Raw genomic sequence first — 19,485 nt, 5'->3', positions numbered from 1 at the left:
GGATTAATTTCGCTTAGCAAAGGGGGAAACGTCGTACTCGCTCCTTTCTCTCGTCATTTTGAACAACTTTGTAGTACATTATTTTTTGATCAGATGAAGTTTTGTAAAATTGGGGGCACCCCCAACCCCCCTGGGGAAAAATTCAAAATTCTACTCCGATAGAAATTTTCTATTTTTTACCCCCAACATACCCCCCAAAGGGTTTTTTGAAATTTTAAAATTTTTCTAACGAGCCTATTATTTGAGACACCCTGTATACCATGTATGTTAGAAATGAATTGCGATTAGGGACCATTTTCAATTTTCGTCGCACACACAGCTTTTTACTGTACCACCAATGTCTCGATGAACGCGACGAATAGAGACAATAAAGCAAAAGAGTAACTGTGCTCACACACTTTGCACCGACAAACTGAAATTGTCTATATGGTTTTGAATTAAATACATGTAACGTCTGATGCACATTAAAATTAAATAGATGTCGAGTGTCGTCACACATACACACATCCACCCAACACACAATGCGACAATCGAGTTTTTGCACCCAAGAGAACTGTGAAAGAGTTATTTCATACGCATTTTCAAATCAAAAATTATTTGTGACTTTCGGCACATGATTTCTGGATATATGGTGGTTGTTTGAAATTGTCGAGTGTCGTTTGGTACGGCACGACAAGACATTAAAAAGCCAAACTCAAAGGCATCACTAATCGTATGCTAAGTTTATTTTATACAATCAACTTCTGAATTATGTTCATTGCATAGCGTAGCACAGAGCTAAAATGAATGTGATGTAATGTGATGTGATGCCAAAAATAAACGTTAGTCGACGAGACGTAACGATATGAAATATATGTACCAATGTAAACGGAATGCCTATACCATTTCACATATATAGAGCTATGGTTGAATTAAGTTAAGTGTGTTGTATACGTAAATTCATTGGCTGCGGAAAATTTGGATAGGGAAAAACAGTGTGACATGCCTTTTGTTATGCAATGACAGGGATTTATGAAATTAAAGAATTTAATTAAGTGTAAGAATGTTAAAAGCAAAACACACGTCTATATTTTCACTGTCGACACTTTTATCATAAAATTCAGAACTAATAGGATCAAATATCACTGCGCAAAAGTTGAAAAAATCAACAATTTTTCCGATAAAAATTTGCTTCATGTAACACTCTCAATCGAAACTTTGAAATCAATTATTTGAAATTTCACAAATTTTATGAAGCTAATTTTCGATTGAAATTTTCTCTGAGAAGAACCAAGAAAACGAACGATAATCCAGAGTGCGTCAACAATTCATAAAGTGCAGAAAAAACACTAGCACCATTCAATAATTGATATAATAGAAATGTATGTGCAAAGAGACGGCATTGACAAAGTTTTTCAAGTTGGTTTTTGTGTATGTATATGTGTACCAGCATATGCCATTAGATTTATATGAAGTTGAGAGATGACCGGAACATAGGTGATTTTCGCACATTTCACAGCTGCTAGATTGAACTGAATTTTCCAGAGCTTTTTTCCACCCATTTTTGTTGTCTGTTTACATCTGTTTGTGTGTGGCCAAGAATTTTATGATAATACTTTTTATGTCTCATTTACAACGATTAACTGTATATTTAATAGAGTTTATGTTAATGTTTTTCGTATTTAGCTTGCCATTGACCAAAATGAAAACAATCTGAAGTGTGGATGTTTTGTCTCTGTGCAAGTAGCTTTGTCTTCCACTCCGGCTTTCAGAAAATGTTCTTCTTTTTTCCTCTTTTCTCGAAAGAGATGCTTTTTTTTCTGGATCGATTATGCTTTCTATATATGTTCTCGTCGCTGTCGCAATTGTTACAGCTTATGGGTAACAATAACAAGATCTGCTGACCCATCGTGCCACACCACATGTGAGCAGACAAACATTGTTTGAGTGGTGATTGTGTGTTTGTGTGGGTGGGTGGGTGTATGGGTGTATCTATTGTTGGTGCATCGTCGTACAAAGGGTGTTTTCCACTTTATCACAGTTTTCTCTACTTTTATTTATTCACATCGGCTACCATTTTCGGTTTGTATTTTACCGTTTTCGTTCCCATTCTCTCTGCTATGCATGTCGATTTACACCGCACTTCATTTGGTTTCAATGGCTCTGCAGTCGCTGCTCGCTAACCAAATACACTTTCTATTTGTCGTGTAATTTTATCTCCTTGACTTGATAATATACTCTAATTATATTATATTACAAGCACATCGTATTAATGAATGTGAAAGCACCATATTCGCTTGCTCGAATGTCCATTCGACCATTTTTGGAATGGTTAAAGTTTCGGGCAATGGGTCGAACTTGTTCAAATCTATTTACAACGAAAAAGGAGACATTAGGCGTAGATTTATTATGGATTTTTGCGTGTTTTGTGATAGTTTCGAAAAATGGTTTGTATACTCTGGTATCTACAACAGAAAAATCCAGCATCTTTGAAGAAGAAAAAAATCGCTTGTCTCTACAAAAAAATTCGGACACAAAAACTTAGTAAAATATGCGATACAGATAAACACAGTGATGACAGAGGACCAAAAGGAAAAGAAAAACGAACCAACCATCTGTATAAGCAAACACATAAAGTGATAATGATTTTATTGACTTTTGGATCAACCCATGTTTCTGTGTACCGACGAATGTGTGTTGTTCTTATTCTTGAAGTGTCAGCGTCTCGATGTAGTGAATTTTGATTTGATTTTAATGCCTGTCTATCGATGAGCTCTTGAGAATTCGGTTTTATTTTTATATGTGCGCGCACACACACTGTCATAGATGCCAGGTTGATGCTGGGTTAATATTTCTTTGGGTACATCGATTGTTCTCAAACAAAACAAAAAAAATCGACGTGAACTTTTAATACCCAAGCGTAGAACACAAAACCGACAAGAAAAGCAACACAATTTTTCGAACAATGTTTAAATCGTCGTAATATTCAGTGTGTATTAAGCGAATACGGATTTTTTTTCTTAACACAAACAATTCATCACTTATTTATCTGTGTATTTTCTTATTCATTTCATTGACGTCTTTCGTTTGTTTGCTTCTTTTTGGGTGTTATTTAAGCAAGAGCGAATTTTACGGCAAAATGAGTCATGTGAAAGGGCAACGTAGTAACAAAACACAAAATCAAACCTCACACACACACACACACACACACACACATGCAATATTTTCTATCGTTGAAGCGTTTCGATTAATGAACACGGTAATGAACAAAAGTCGAATGCAGTGGAATGGGCACGAAAAAGGCAAAACGTCAAAACCAAACTGAAAGAAAATCATTTCGCTTTTTTTGTAATTTCTTCTATTGTGTCTGTCTTTGTATGTCGTTCGAACGAAAAAAATGCCGAATTTCTTTATTTACAGTTGACTAACGTAAGTTAATGGCATATGGCTGCAGTAAAGACGAAAGTGAAGCACAACAGTATTTAAAAGAAAAAGAAGAAAACAGAATGATATGATAAGCATGGGAATGAAAGACTTTTGTTCATCGTCGTCGCCATCGTGTTCGTGGCTGTTTATGTTACGCGCATTTTACGCTTTCACACGAGATTGAACACCGACATACCATGATCTTGAGTCTATTTTTCCATCTCACAGTCGCTCAAAATTGTCTCTACTAAATTCTTGACAATATATTTTCATTTTTTCTTTACCTTTCCCTCTCTCTCCGAGACTCTGTATCTCTTTATCTTTGTACTTTCTTTCTCCTAAAACTCTTATGCCATTCTTTAATTCTGTCGGTGCTATATATCATTGTTGTTGCCTTAAATATTTTAAACAGTGAGTGGGTAAATGTGTGCTCCTGTTTACGCGTTATCTGTACATGTAAACGGTAAATGAATTTATATTGATATACATTTTCAGTACGACAAAATGCGTTCGTTGCGTTTCCCTTTGTTTTTCTATGGGACATTTTTCATATCCATCACGGAAATGAGCGTTATTGTCTGGTTTTAAAACCAAAGTGATGCTCGTAAGTACAGATTTATATAAAGTAACATCGCATCACAAAGCGCCATGGAAAATGAAGGCACTACACAAAAAAAAACACGAAAAGTATATATATGAAATAAATGATGGAAAGTTTAGGCAGCTGTAGATGAAACTGAATCTCAAAGGGAATCCGATCATATTCGTATAGAGACTTTTGAGCTCATGCAGGTATTATTTTCATTGCAATCACATATCCACATCCACCATCACAATTTCTATTATTATGCGATGTTCGCGCTTTGTTTAAAAACTAGTATTTGGAAGAGCTTTAAGCCGATTTCATATCTGTAAATTCATTTTACAATCATGTTTCGGCGACGAGTGTCTATGGAATAGAGACATCAGCCGTACACAAAGTTAAATATTGTGAAGCCGAATGGCGAACGCATAAAAAGGCAAACAAAGGAAAAAGCGAAACGTTTTTGAAGATAATAGGCAATAAATCACTTTGTGTTGCCTAACATGGTTAGTACTCTGTTGCAAAACTGGGTTGAAGTATACTGGTAAATTGTCTTACTTTTATAAATCGAACATTTCTGACTTAACGCCGTGATTAACAATACCCTACAAATCTCTCTACCACCAATTCCTCAGATTACTTCAATCTCGAAATTTCTGACTATCTGGAAAAAACGGTTGGCACTTAATTCGAATTATATAAGTTCAATTCTAAAAATGAACTAAAAGGTAAAAAAATTAACATACAGTTGTTTTTTTTAAATTTGGTCTAATTTTTTGACCGAAATCCATACTTTTCCCGCAGAAAAGTGAAATGGGAATAACAAAATGCGAAAAGACGCTAAATTCTCGATTTTTTTCTGTTTTTTACTTGGCATCTCAACGATATGCGCATCTGAGTTTTCCTGCTTGCCAAACTGATGTATCTTGTGTTTTCTTTTTAAGTTAAACCAAATCTCTAACACGAAATATCTCATGAAATCCCAGAAAATCTTGAAGGTGAATTATAAATTAAAGGTTAACGCGTTCTCCACGAGCAGCTTGAGTGCTTATTCGTACATACAAACAGGGCATACCGACAGATAAAATCAGCAATGATGGAATTATCAGAATACATTATCCGATAAATCGAACGCGTTGCGTCAAAAGCTCGCATAAAGTGCAAGAAATGCATCACAGCAAAAGCAAGTTTTCAGAAATGTGAATACCTTATTTAAAGTGCAAAATCATTTAAGTACAGCCAGATGATTGTGATAGTAGGGATGTGTGTGAGATATCAAATATGAGTAATATTTTATTTGTCTCTACGTAAAATATGGCGGGAAAGAGCGTGAATGTGTATTTGAGTGGTTTGGTTTATCGGTGCAACCGATATGCCATGAATGGCATACATTGTGTGATTTTCAAGTCATATAATTCTCTCAATAGGAAAAATGATTTCCTTGTCGCCTTGTACATGGTGAACGCAAGAAAATTAGCTAAATGTTTCCCGAATATTGTTGTATGTGAAGATGTGGGAATGTCACTAGCATACATTCCGCTAAATGGCGAGAGAAGCAGGGGGAAAAGAAAAAAAAATGTGATAAAAGAGAATCATGTGTGCGATGCTGCAGAAAGACGATAATAATAATAATAGAAACAGCTTTTCTCTGTTTACGTGCAGCTTCTACGATGCAGACCGAAAATTATCACTTTTCTTTGCTCTAGTTCTCTTTTTTTCTTCTGTGCATGCGATGATTTATGATTTTCTATGGCATTGTGTGCTCAAATATGATTTATATCAAATGAAAAACCATTTATGAAGACAACATCAGAGCCAAAGAAAAAAGAAACAGAAATGGCAGATCGGAGGGAAGGAGAATGAAAAAAAAATATTAAGACATTCTCAATGGATCTATACAACCGAAAGTAAATCAAGTGAACAATGAATAATCATGTGATTCGCTTTTTCTATGAATAAAAAGCAAATGGATCGAAATGACAACAAATTACCGCTCGCAAATCATAAAACGTTGGGGTGGCCATTTCTTAATTTATATATCGTTGATATAGAAATATTAAATGTGGCATCAATTGAACAATCTGTCTTTTATTCGTCGGAAATCGTCGTATTTTTGAAGTTATAAACACCTGAAGTTATAAACACCAGAAGTCAACTCCTTTCAAAGAGAAGATTTTATCATTTCAATTGTGCATTGTTCTTCTGATGGTTGCATTGGAATTTAACATTTTCTTATTGAAGAGACGGGTTTAGACATTTTTCATACTGAGAACAGAGCAATTACGATTTTAATTTCTAATTTTAATTTTTCAAATTATTGATTCACTTCAAAAAAAATGTAATGCAATCATGAGGAAAAACCAAGGCTTTGTTCATATTGAACAAAGACTCGCCTGAATACAAAAAAAGGGCGACTCTTACAAGAAAAGTGCCCGCAACAGATCTGATTGATATGCTGCATAGTTTATGATATGTACCCAGTTGAAAGTAATCGTATTATTACTAAACGCATTTTATTTGACAGTTCCACTTACATCAGTGACTTGAAGCTGAAAAAGTCAGACAATATATTGAACTAAATGGTCAGCAGTGATTTTCAATTGGATGCTCACCAGTATCCATAGGATAGCTGAGCATTTGGCTGAGCAAATTAAGCAACTTAAACATCGCACAATACATGTATTGTAGTCGTTCTATTCCGAACGCAAACGCCATACATGCAAACACATTTTGCACAGTTAACTGGTCAGTTGAGCTGACAGTACGTTAGCCAGCTAAATGGGCTAAAACAATAAAAGTTATTGTTAAAACAATAGAAGTGATTCATCATTATAACAATAACTTTTATCTAGACTTTTATTGTTTTATCCCATTTATCTGGATAACGTACTGTCAGCTTAGCTGACCAGTTACTTCAATATATTGTCTGAAAAAAATACAACTCTACACAATTTCACTGGGTTCTTCTGTAAGTGAACGGTCTGTCCAATGAATAATTTCTTTTATGTAATTGTGATGAGTTAATATAATGTACCAATTTTGATACAATACTTTACTTCAACTAAATTGCACTAAATTGTGTGTTAATGTGACCAAAAGAGTAAAAAGGCTAAAAAAAATTATTTTCAATTAATAAAAGTTACTAAACGAATATTATAAATTTAGTAACAAGAGATTGAATTGGCTCAGTTTTGGTTCATTCTATCTCAAAAGTGGAATACTTCAGACTTGTTTAAAATGATTTTGAAAGAAAAAAAGCACCCTTTTTACGAAAAATGACAATATTTCATATCATTAATTTATGATTCGATTTCGACACGTTTTTCCACATGTCTGCAGTGTGAAACATTTATCGATTTCGTGCTCAACCAATTGGTTTTCTTTTCGCGTTTTGCCATGTGATTGAAAGTTGAAAAAACGAGCAGGCAAAGTCATTTTTACGCCACCACTCAAAATATGTTTTCTATAAATAATAAAAGAAAATAATGGTGCCCAGAATTTGGTACGCGATCTCAACGCATCTCGTACTCAATACTCGCAACGCCGAATAAAAAAAAGTGAGACAAATATGTGTCTATATGTACTCGTTTCTGTGGATTATGCTGGCAAATTTGTATACGTGCAATTTTCAGTCATCTCGTTGTTTTTGTTATGTTTCTGTTGCTGTTTGTTTATTTGATTTCATTTTATTATCGACTTTACTACGCTTGGCCTTATTCCTATAAAGATCGGCTGAATGAATTGTACTTTTTCACGCCTGAGAATAGGGTTGTCAACAGATTAGAGGAATACCGAAAAAAAGGACAATCCTCATGAATATATTGTTTTGATTCCATGAACGTGCAACAAAATATTTTTATTTTTATTTTCACATGTGTGTTTTTTTCTCATATCGACTTCAACATTCAATTTCAATGCCCGATCCATTGTGAGGTACGCATTGAACGATTTTCAATCCAATAAGTTTTTCAAAGATAAAAATTGAAAGAGAAAAAGCTCAATGATAAACAATTGAGCTATATTTTTGCGTCAAAATCAGCACATTCTTTCCATCACATTTAAACAATACCATTCACAAAAACAATCGGAAAATTTACGGTATACAAATTTTTTTGATTCGAGTTCGCACCTCATGACTTCATCTATTGTATTAGAAAAATTGATTCACATTTGCAAAACAATCACATGCAAAAATGATTTCATATTATCAAACAAACACAGCAAAAAAATGCACAACTGGATGCAAAGAAAACTCACTCAATTTTATATATAAAAATGTGTCCGTATGTGCAAATTCCATGTCTGATAGGTCAATATTGCATAGTAATTGATTTCCATGATTTGCAGAAAACGGGCAAATAACAACGTAAGTTTCCCATTTATACATTGAAAGAGTACGTTAAACATTGCAAATAAGCAACCAAAATTGAGTGTATACGTGAGCAAAAAAATAATCTTGTTGAAATCTCAACGAAAAAGTTAGCGAATTTTAGCAAAACTTTATGTATCATGAAATGAAATTAGCAATCGGAATATATTCAGGATAGAGAAATGGAGACGTTGACGGCGAACAGCCACAAAAATGTGGTCAGCAAAAGTTAAATGTGATAGTTTTGTTTTTCAGCCGAAGACGACGACGACGCAATACAGCTCCATTTGAGATTTGCACATCTTGTTTTTATGCTCTCACTAGGGCTACATTTTATTAAAATGATTTTAATACCAAAAGATATTCAGGGGTATTAAAAAGTTTTCCGTTGTCTTCATTCAGTACCTCTACGTTTTTGGTCCTGAACGCTGCACATATACATGTTCAAATTGTAAGTTTTTCATCATTATACACAATTCGTTACGCCAAATTATGGTAGGTATTAGGTATAAAAGATGGAATAAAATTGAGAAAGTGATACCAACACAACCCATTCGAGTTTTGTCTACAAATTATTCCATAATGAATTTAAAATAATCCGATTGCAATTTTAAAGAAGCAAACAATACCAAGTCCAACAACAACAAAAAAAAACACCTCAGAAAGAATTTATGATAAAATCCAATGAAGAAAAGCAAATTATCCAAACAAAATATTTGAATTAAGACAATTTTATTCAAATAAAAAAAGAAATCAGTGCGCCCAGTTCGTTGTTGTTGTTTTTTCCTTTAAGATCTCGTCTTGTACTTTTTGAACTTCCATTCAAAAACTATTGCCAGGAAAGTACCTTTTTGTCTGTATATTTTCGATGACTTTCTACATGCGATGTAAATGAATGTGCTCAATCTGATGTTTGAACAGATCGTGTACATAAATATGGATGCATATTTCTGTTTGTATTTATGTTTAGTTGCTTCACTAACTGCCATACTGAAAACGCCAGCTTATCTACCAGCCATTCTTAAGACAGACGATTTTTTTTTTGCTCGTATTAAGTTTCCGTTTAATAACTTTACTTTTTAATTAGTTGAAATTGGACAGGCTATATGAATTTCATGGTAAACTGCGATCCGTTCTTCATGTTATTTTCGTTTAATTTCACTGCTTTTTTTTTGCATTCTTTTCGTGGTGTTTTTCATCTGTGCAACAGTGTTACGGAAATGAGAAAGAGTGAGACAGCGCATGAGAAATACAGGCAAAGGCTCATGCAAAACTATATAGAAAACAGTGTCGAACTCGGTGAATTCTTGAATTAGCATTTCTTTTGCATCATTCGAATGAATGCAACAGCTGTACGTGTACATCTCAAATAATATCGAACAAAAAAGAGATATAATGAGCATATAAAGTGGGTACGAGCGGGAAGGTGCACGAGTAAAAATTAAAATAAAACTTTTCGTTTTACGATCTTTGATTTGTTCTCCGCCGTTTAAGTTTCAATAGATAGAGTATTTTTGTTATAAGTTCTATATGAAACTTTGATAACGAAAGTTTTTTTTCTCTGTGTGTATCTCGAACATTTTAAGCGCGCCGGAATTCATTGTGGCATTTCCCCACTATACACACCATTCACGCTTATTACCGATGGTGTATCCGTAGAATATTTTCGCAAAATGTGCTCGCGAGCAGTATTTTCTCTTATGCACTCACACATTTCCTCGTTTATTGGACCAAACTAGAAAATATCGGAAAAATATTTCAGTCGAACTTCCGAATTGATTTTCTCTACTTTAATTTTCTGTTATCCAAAAGTGATCCAATTTTTTTTTTGCTTTTGCAATGGTATACGAATAAATAAGAAACTGTGACCGAACAAATAAAAAAAACGTGCACATATTTTCATTTCACATTATACAATTTTTGCTCGCCATGCAATGAAAAACCATGGATGTCTTTAGCAAAGAATATCTCTTTTCATGACTCGCACACAGGAAGAACAAAAAGAAGTAAAAACAAAATCTCAAGCAAAGAAAAAGTAAAAAGCGGCCTGCATTAGTTTTCATTATCGAAATGGAATGGATTGAAATAAATTCTACTAAATAAATATTTATTTGTACGAGAAAAACCCATTTTCGTTTTTTTTTTTCATTTCGACGACCAAAGCGATATGCGTAATAGATTGATGAGACCCAATTGGAATGGATGCCTAGATCAAATGCAAGTTTGTGGATCAATCAATTGCGAAAAAGTGTCGAAAATATTCCGATAATTCTAAATATAGATAATTTGTTTGTTTTTTCCTCTAAATGGATTTGACATAATAAAATAGTCGTCATTTCCAATTAAAGATCACAATATTTCCGCATAAAAGTGTATATAATTTTGGTTCATTTTCGAAAGTAAATTTTTAAAATTATCATGTAAGTTGAAACTTAACAGATAGATTGGAAAGTAGCTATTCAACACGAGGAAAAAAGTGCTCAATAATCGGTATAACAAAAGGTTAATAAACACCTGTCGCAAGAAGTTGGTCTCACAAAGTTGTAATTAAAAATGCGCTGCCGCTTGTTTCGTTCATATTTTATCGTCTCTCAAATTATCTATTTAACTTCCACTTATATAAAATGTTCACCGTCACAATTAATGACTCGCAAAAATCATACAACAATGTTCTGGCATATATAGACCGTGTATATGTACAGCAGCGCATCACTTAGTGATATGACGTGAAAGAGAGTGTATTCAAAGCATTAAAAAAATATATATAAGAAAATCGCGTGCTGCCTGGAGATTAGCTACGTATACTTTTTTGGATAAACGGCAAGTGCATATTAGCGAACCGTGTTCTTAGTCATTTGTACGCAATCAACCATAAATTATGAATAAAATCTTGTTATTTGCAATAATAAATTTGGTCTTAATCGAATATGTTTGGTGCGAAGTTCGACGCGACGATCAGGTAAGACGGACCACGGCATACAATAAGGCTGTATACTGTACAGATACATAAAGTTGAAAATATTGAAACAAACGAGCGATAAAACAAAAATAATTATGTTTTAGACGTCGATTCGGTTGGGAAAAGTCAGACTGTTGTGCGTTGTTGTATTTTTTCGTTCATCCTCACCTTTTGTTTTCGTCGAAATGATGTTTCTTTCGGTGATGGAATTCAAATGATTTTATCATTTCGGTTGCTACCTGAAAAATTTAATTCACATTTCATCTAATGTTCATTTTACCACCCATTTCGCAGACATCGATGGATCCCATTTCATCGAACTTTTTCTTTAATATGATTTCTTTTCGATCTTAATTTCTCAATTTCTTTTGTTCATTTTGTGCGTGTGTGTGCGTGCGTGCGTGCATTTCATTTCAAATCCTACCTTCTGTTTTCAATAATTTCTATTGATGGCTTTTTGCTTTTCTTTTTTTATTTCTATCTTCATCAATTGATAGTATCCACCGCCACAACTTCTGGCCAAATGGAAGCCCGCACACGACACTTGCGTTGGGAAAACCGGAGTCTCTGAAGGTATAGACATCCATTTCGCATAATAAATAAGAAAATGAAAACAAGAAAAAAAAGTGCTATGCAATGACAACAGATAATTCCATTTGCTTTTCACGCTTGAACACGGAATGAGTGAGTGCATGCCATTGAGTTTTTTTTCTATATATTCCAGATATCATTAAGAGATTTAGTGATGGGGACAAAATTTTTGAAGACGACAATCTAAAATGTTACATGGATTGTCTTTTGCACGAAAAGGGCTTCATATTGCCAGATGGCAAAATCGATTACGTTGCCTGGCATGAATCTTTTAACGAAAATGAAGAAATTCACTTTACATTCATTCATATGATAAGAAAGTGCCTATATCCAAATGGTGAAGGATGTGACCGAGCATACAATGTGAATGTTTGCTTCAAAACTGCCGATCCAAAGGTGAGTATTACTGTTTATAATTCCCTCGTGAGACAATCAATCAAATCACACCGTCAAATACTAATTAGTTTCATTTCTATTCGGATTTTTTTAGCATTATTTCCTCGTCTAAGAATGTTTGCCACTTTCTGTGGAGTGACTAAATTTAGAATTAAGCCAATTCATTCAACGAAAAAGAAATGGCAACACCATAACTATTCATGAATAAAATTTATATCAGAAATTGTTTTGTGCTGAAAATCAGACAAAGTTTATTGAATTGTCTTGAATGACTAACTCTTTAATTTACGAATTAAATTGAATTTGTTTCATTTCATATTGTTGTTTGTATTCGAAGGAGAAATTTTTTCCATTGGAAATAAATAAACTCATCAATTTATGTGGAACGAAAGGTCATACATACAGTTCAATGATTTAAAGGTAACTAATTTCATCATTTTGTTGTAATAGTTTCAGTTTTGGTTGTTTGCAAATTAAAAACAAATTGATTCTTACGTTGCAAAATTTTCATTTTGTATCGTTCGTCTTTTTTGCTTCCACGTTTATTTTTTTCTTCCACCCGCTTACTGTCTCACGCCCTTTTTCTACCATCCTCATTCACTTAAATCACCTAGCACAAATACAATGCAAAAAAAAAAAACATTTGGCAGCAAACAAAGCATAAACTTACATTCGAAACAAAAAGCGATACCATAGAAAAACATTCGTTCCGATTCGATTGAGACTCCAATAAATGAATGTTTACAAAATATTTTTCATCGACATAAAAAAACAACAACACAAAGAAGAAAACGAAACTTAAATTGAGCGTAAACAGTGCATTCAGCAACCGTTTTTCCTGAATCCCAGCAACAGCAGCAGCAGTGACGACGACTACAAGTTTCAAACGGGTAGTTCAAGTAACACAGGCAAATGGCATAAATGAATGGATGTGTGCCACTCGCGAGACGGAAGTCGTTTTGAAGGGATTCCAAGCAAAAGATGACATTATCAAACAAATTCGTCAGAGTCGAAAAAAAATCTGTGAACATTTATCTTGAATCGAGGGAAAGAGCAAAACACAAATAATCGCATATGCACAGCATAAAGTGTGTACGAAGAAGATCGATGTGGAAAAGAGCAATTCAGTGATAACACTGAAAACACAGTGAGAAAACGATAGAAAGCAAACGGTGTTGGCAAATACATTGAGTTAAAAAAACACACACACAACCACATACGCTTTCATATGGAATAGAGTTAAGGCTAGCAAAGAGAAAAAAAAATTATTATTGCTGAGCCATCATTTTTTTATTCTTCGCCCTTTTTCTGTATAACATTAAATTGTCTATTTGCAAATACGCCGAAAAAAGCGAGCTGCAAAAAGCACCATCACCACCACCACCAGCAACGACAACCGCAGTAACAAAAACAGCAGCAAAAGCAATAACATATGAGAAATTGTGTGTGTGCATGGAACGAAGAGAGTATGAGTATGCATAATGCCTATTGTTTGCACTACGAACCTTTTTTGTGCGTACGCCGTATTTTTTTTTTTCACTCTTATTCGTATTGATTTAGTGTCATTTGCAATTGATATATGTATATAGACGAATTTTTTCCTTAATTTCACACATACACACACTAGCACTGTGTCTCTCTTTCCTTCTCTTTCTCTTACTTTCTCATTTGCTTGTTTCATACATTTCTGCTACTTGTCGATAAAATAGATTTCGATGTGATGACGATGATTATGGACAAAACTTCAGGAGTTGCACATGTTTTTTTTTTCTAGTTCTGTGTTGTTTTCGAATATATATATATTGAAATGTCATAAAAAACAATGTTCGAAAAATGAACAAGAAAAATGTGAGTGTATTTTATATGGGATGAAAATTGAATGTCATTCATTCGAATGCTTTGGTTGCGGTGTGTTCGCCAATTGTTTGTCGAAGCAATTTGTATTAAAACGCATGAAAAACCATCATTTATACCATTGCGTTCACGTGGATGGAGTGAGACAATAAGAGTATTGAACATGAAACCCCGTTGATTCAACTACGTTTTAATTGATGCATTCCATTTTCATTCATTTTGGGCTTGTTGCATCACTTTGGATATAGCATTGGGTTTTTTTTCTCTCTCTCTCGACATTTTCTACGAATGTGTCGCAGACACACATGATTCACACATAAGTACATTTGCTGGGGTATGTTGAATGCATTTTCATGAAATTGGTGAATAAATTGTATGTTACCTGTCTTTTTGTATTTATTTATTATTAAATTGTTTCAAGCGCAATATGTCTATTCAGGGTTCAAAATTTTCTGAAAAATGTTGAATCATTATTTACTTCGATTAATATCGTCTGCACTTGCGAAACGTCATTCTATTTAGTGTGAATCCAGTCTCGGAAAAAATGATAATAAAACTATTTGTTATTTCGAAACCCTTCTCAAAAGGTGATTAATCAGATGCACAACATTTCCAATGAGAAATTTATATTTTCAATTTCAATATTTCTAACACAATTTCTTTCTTTTCAAAATCAAAACTTAAGTTTCTGTTGAGTAAAAGCAAATAAAATTGTAAAAAGATATGGAACTTCCAGTACATCCGAAAAAACAAATAACGTCCATAATTGTAAAAATCATCGCAAATGTTTGAATCCTATTATATACAAAAGAAAAACATAACTTAATAAACACTTGGTCCTTAGTTATTTCACCATATTTATTTTTCAGCTGTTGAAATGTTGGACTTTAACGATTTATGAATTTAAAATTAAACTCTCCCATACTGCCAATTAAACCGGTATCGAGAATAATGATTAAATTTCGATTTATATATAAATAAAGCTGCATTTTTTTTTTCATTTGTATCCAATAATTTTCGAGTAGAGTTGCTCATTATTTCATTCGCTGATTTAATAATAAAAAATGAATTCGCCTAATCTTTTATTAATATGCTGAAGCTCGATTACACAAAGCGTAAATGTGCAAAAGTGGTTGTGCCATCATTGAGAATATGAGCATCAAAGGATGTGGTACAAAAACATAAAAAAAAACCGGTCCAATGAAACAAGCAGCAACAACTGTGGCTGGAAATTAAGATCCACCCTCTGTGCTTTCATTCTGAAAAGTTTGTTGAAATCGCTTGTATTTGTTCAGTTATTTTCAGCAGCTAAACATGTAATACCAGCACACAGTATACGTTAATAAATTATAATTTAGATAATGGTATTCGTAATTAAAACATTATTTGCAAAATATTAAGTAAATGTTAATGCCGTTCGGAAGATTGCGTTTCAATTCAAGTATTTCAATATTTACAAGCCCAGCGGATTAACTTCGTCAATTTTTAAACAGAACAAAAACTTGCGCGTGCTAGCAAATCAAATTGAAAATGCAGGTGAATCTTGAATATGGATTTACCGAGTTGAATCTAAAATTGGCCATTGTTTTATTTGATATTACCACCTTGTTATGCGAATTTATTGTATAATGCTTTAATGTGAAATTAACCACTTACATTCAATCGCTGTCGTATTTTGTATAGCGTGGTATTCGACAAGACACTCGAAATTCGGCGTCGGTCGGCCTAATATTTTATAACGTGTTTTTTTTATTAGAACTCATTTTATTGACTATTTTTCGTTAAGCTATATTAACTTCAATGTTCTCATCATCGTTTTTTTTTTTTTTCGGCATTCATCGAATATGGATGTACGTAAAATGTGTATACACTATACACATATTAATTTAGCAAAGTTTTCGGTAGAAACCACTTGTGTTCAACTGTTCAACTTCATGGCATATGTAACAAAGTACGCACCGCACATACCGTCGCACAGCATGCAAACAAGTCTCGGTTCAAAAACTTGAACACAATTTGCCATTTAATGCGAGAGCATTCATCTAAAACGGCTTCAAAGTTAATCTATAAAAGTATTTGGTTTGGGTGGAAGCGAGGCTATTAAAACACACAAAATGCAAGACCATATAAAATGAAATTATTATATTTATCAAAATTATAGACAATTTTTGTCCGTGTGATGAAAATGCTTATTAAAAGAACTGTAAAATATAACATCATGATGAATTGCATGAAAATTTACCAGATATATTTCGGAAGAATTGATTTGGTTGATTTTAAGCGGCAATAATCACAGAGTCAGAAAATTGATGTGCGATTTTTTAGAAAGTTTTTTTTTTGCAAGTTAACATGGCGTTGCATATAAATGCGATCAAAACAAAGCACCGATTGATACGTTACATGCGCATACCATTCAGTACGGAATTGCACAATTGAATGTAATGCCTTTCTTTCGAATCGTATACTCGATTTTTGATGATTTATTAATTTGAAACCTAGGTCGAGCTCGTTCACTATGTTTCTGATGCGCGGTTAAAATGAACAATTGAAATTAATTTCATCGAACCTGTCAAAGGAATCGAATTCACGCACACACACAAAACCAATCAAAATTACGACACACCCATATACAAACTGTCGTGTTGATATTTTGATAGAAATTCAATACGCTTATGCTAACGAACATTCCCTTCCAAATGTAATAAATTAAAACAATGTCAAAATAAAATCACAGTTTATCGTCAGAGAATAGATTTATTCAACTATTTTATATATAGTATATACACGACGATGAATTATTGCATATATTGTACTTTTTTAAAAACATCAGAATTGTTCTTTATTCGTTTATTGTTTGTTATATGTCTTTGCCCGATATATTGATTATTTTGTTGTGTGCTATTTTCGTTTCATGTGCATGATATTCAAATCGATTGTCAAATTAATGAAAATTCAATTTTTGTTTTCACTTTGTCATGAAAAATTCATCGGAAAAACGTAGACGAAGAGAAAAATAGATTGAAAAACTGAAACCAACGCAACTGACTTGCATGGTTGAGTTAACGAAATCACAACCGTGATGCTCAATTGAACCGGTAATCATTTTTATGATAATTTATATCGAAAATCCGAATGAGTTTGTACAAATAGAGAGAGAGCAACAGAAAAAAAAACTCTTATTCAACTTACCACCACGAACTTCGCATGATAACACGAGACTGTCACCTTCATAAAGTGGGCCAACTGCACCGGAAACATCACGTCCAGATGCATCATATACCAGAATTTGATGGGGTGGCACTGTGTGGAAAGAAGAAGAAAAAAAGTGAAATAAATGAAAATGATTTATAATAAAATAGTTTCTACAATGAACGGCTACAATATGACGAGGGACGAGGAGAATAAAAAATGCAAACAAAAAAAATTATATATAAGTATTACGCCCGGGAACATTGTGGCCGTTCAAGAGGAAAAACTTTCGCTTGATGGCTAATTATTTGTATGTATATGCATGATTTATATATTGCGGTATGATAGTGTCGTTAGTCCGACCGTACTCGCATTTAGCATATCGCTTTAAGTTTGTCAAGCTACAAATTACCCTTGTCGCCTGTGTGCCAAATTTACCTTGCCATCGAATAGACAAGAGGAGAGAGAGAGAGAGAGAGAGAGAGAGAGCGAGAAAAAAGCGATGATAAAAATTTTATTTGCGGGAAAAGAACTAGATTTACGATGCGATTCATATAAAATTAAAACATATTTTGTGTGTTCAGTTGGAGTTAGTTTGCATCGTCTGTTGTTTGACGTGAACGATGTGACCGATGTGTGCGTTCAAAACAAAATGTAAAGTGAACACGGGCAAAAATGACGAGACGAGCCAAGTGGCCAGTATGCAGATGATGAAATTCATATAAAAGTCCGAAAAAACGTCCGGGAAAGAGGTGAAAAGAAACGTGGCACAACGAATTGTATTGCAAGTGTGACAGAGTGTAAGAGACGAAGCGCACCTAAAAAGACTGCCATAATCCAAAGTTTTACCATAAATTTTTGCTGTGTTGGTCATGTAATGCGCAGAGCTCGTTTTCTTTCGTTGATATGGAATAACGACTCTACACATAAATGAAAATTTAATACCGACACTGGAATGCACGACATATATACGAATTTTTCATTGTTTCTGCCTATGACGGAAAATAAAATGGTATCTGAACACATACACGCGCGCTCACTCAGACACACAAACAAAAACACAGGAAAGACAAAAATTAGACAGATATAAAAAAAAAACCCGATGCAAAATTAAATGATATTTTGTGCTACTCTTCACATGTACATTTCATACATACATAAGGCACACATAGCTCGATCAATTTGGTATACTTCGGCGATTACATATACCACTTGTACGTAGCACATAAAATGGTGAGTGCATTTTTTATTACCAGCGACCACAAATACCTCGTTCGTCGGTGAGATTTTACCATTGCGCAAAATGTGCCATCACAATTGGCCCCCATGCAAAATTCGGAAACGAACCGGGGGTTAAAAACATAAAATATCAACATTTATGCAATGAAAACGACTGTACGTAAGAAATTTGCATAAAATGTCAGAGACGAAAGCAACCATCAACAACAAAATAATGACAATGACTATCACTTTAATCAGAGCTTATTCGCCACTGCTATTCAACACAATTCAAGCATATTAAAGAATTAATACCAGGTTTTTTTTAAAATGGGAATCATACTTTATATGGCAGAATTTTTATATATTATTGAGTATTTAATGACGAACATTCGTTTTTTTCAGACGGCGACCTGAGTTCATTCTACATTTTTATAGACGTCAATGTAAAAGAAAGTTGATGCACCCTATTACGTGAAAAAGATTTGAATTATGTTGAATCAATAAGTTGAGTTTGAGACGATAGTATGCAATTACTTGAGGTCCACAAGATTTGTGTTTTGAATTCATCGCTTCGGCATTCTTTGGCTTTTCTCTGATTATAAAGTGGCCATATATGGATAGGAAATATGGTGAGGTTCTATGGAATATTATTTACGCATAATTAACGACCAAAAAAACGTTCATATTTTTTTGAAATGACAAAGTTTTTTAAACGTTCATTTAAAAGCATATTTTCGGGATAATTATTAAAATATCTCACATTTTACCGGATGAATCGAAGAAAAGCAGTCAGATAAAAAATACTGAGACCATAATGACGAACATTTGCACAACTGATGTGCATCGCATCTTTTAAAGTGAAGCATGACATAACGTTTTATAATAAGAGCACTTGTATTTCAACTTGCGACTTCCTAC

At 33.6% G+C, this 19,485-nt stretch overlaps 2 protein-coding genes across 4 annotated transcripts in view; one reads left to right on the top strand and one right to left on the bottom strand.

The window, feature by feature from the left end:
* LOC116348143 overlaps positions 1-19,485 on the bottom strand; it is a 408,212-nt gene that overhangs the window by 53,957 nt on the left and 334,770 nt on the right. For all 3 annotated transcript variants that reach the window (XM_031779139.1, XM_031779069.1, XM_031779222.1), the window contains one exon: positions 17,347-17,457. In XM_031779139.1, coding sequence (XP_031634999.1) covers positions 17,347-17,457 — 111 coding nt within the window. The remainder of the gene's footprint in view (positions 1-17,346; positions 17,458-19,485) is intronic.
* Positions 11,084-12,619, top strand: LOC116348327 (general odorant-binding protein 83a-like). Its single transcript, XM_031779341.1, has 4 exons — positions 11,084-11,316; positions 11,814-11,889; positions 12,041-12,303; positions 12,398-12,619. The coding sequence occupies exons 1-4, from the start codon at positions 11,236-11,238 to the stop codon at positions 12,413-12,415; spliced, it is 438 nt and encodes a 145-aa protein (XP_031635201.1). The 5' UTR covers positions 11,084-11,235; the 3' UTR covers positions 12,416-12,619.

Source organism: Contarinia nasturtii, unplaced genomic scaffold (assembly GCF_009176525.2).
Source record: "Contarinia nasturtii isolate CC-2019 unplaced genomic scaffold, AAFC_CNas_1.1 Cnas_scaffold_78, whole genome shotgun sequence".
Taxonomy (NCBI): Eukaryota; Metazoa; Arthropoda; class Insecta; order Diptera; family Cecidomyiidae; genus Contarinia; species Contarinia nasturtii.
This window is presented reverse-complemented; position numbering and strand designations above follow the sequence as displayed.

What these genes read in the sequence shown, in the direction of transcription:
- LOC116348327 (XM_031779341.1), top strand. Translation starts at nt 11,236, where the DNA reads ATGAATAAAATCTTGTTATTTGCAATAATAAATTTGGTCTTAATCGAA. An exon ending in AAGTTCGACGCGACGATCAG is followed by an intron (nt 11,317 to 11,813) that starts GTAAGACGGACC and finishes ATCAATTGATAG; the next exon opens with TATCCACCGCCACAACTTCT. An exon ending in GAAAACCGGAGTCTCTGAAG is followed by an intron (nt 11,890 to 12,040) that starts GTATAGACATCC and finishes TATATATTCCAG; the next exon opens with ATATCATTAAGAGATTTAGT.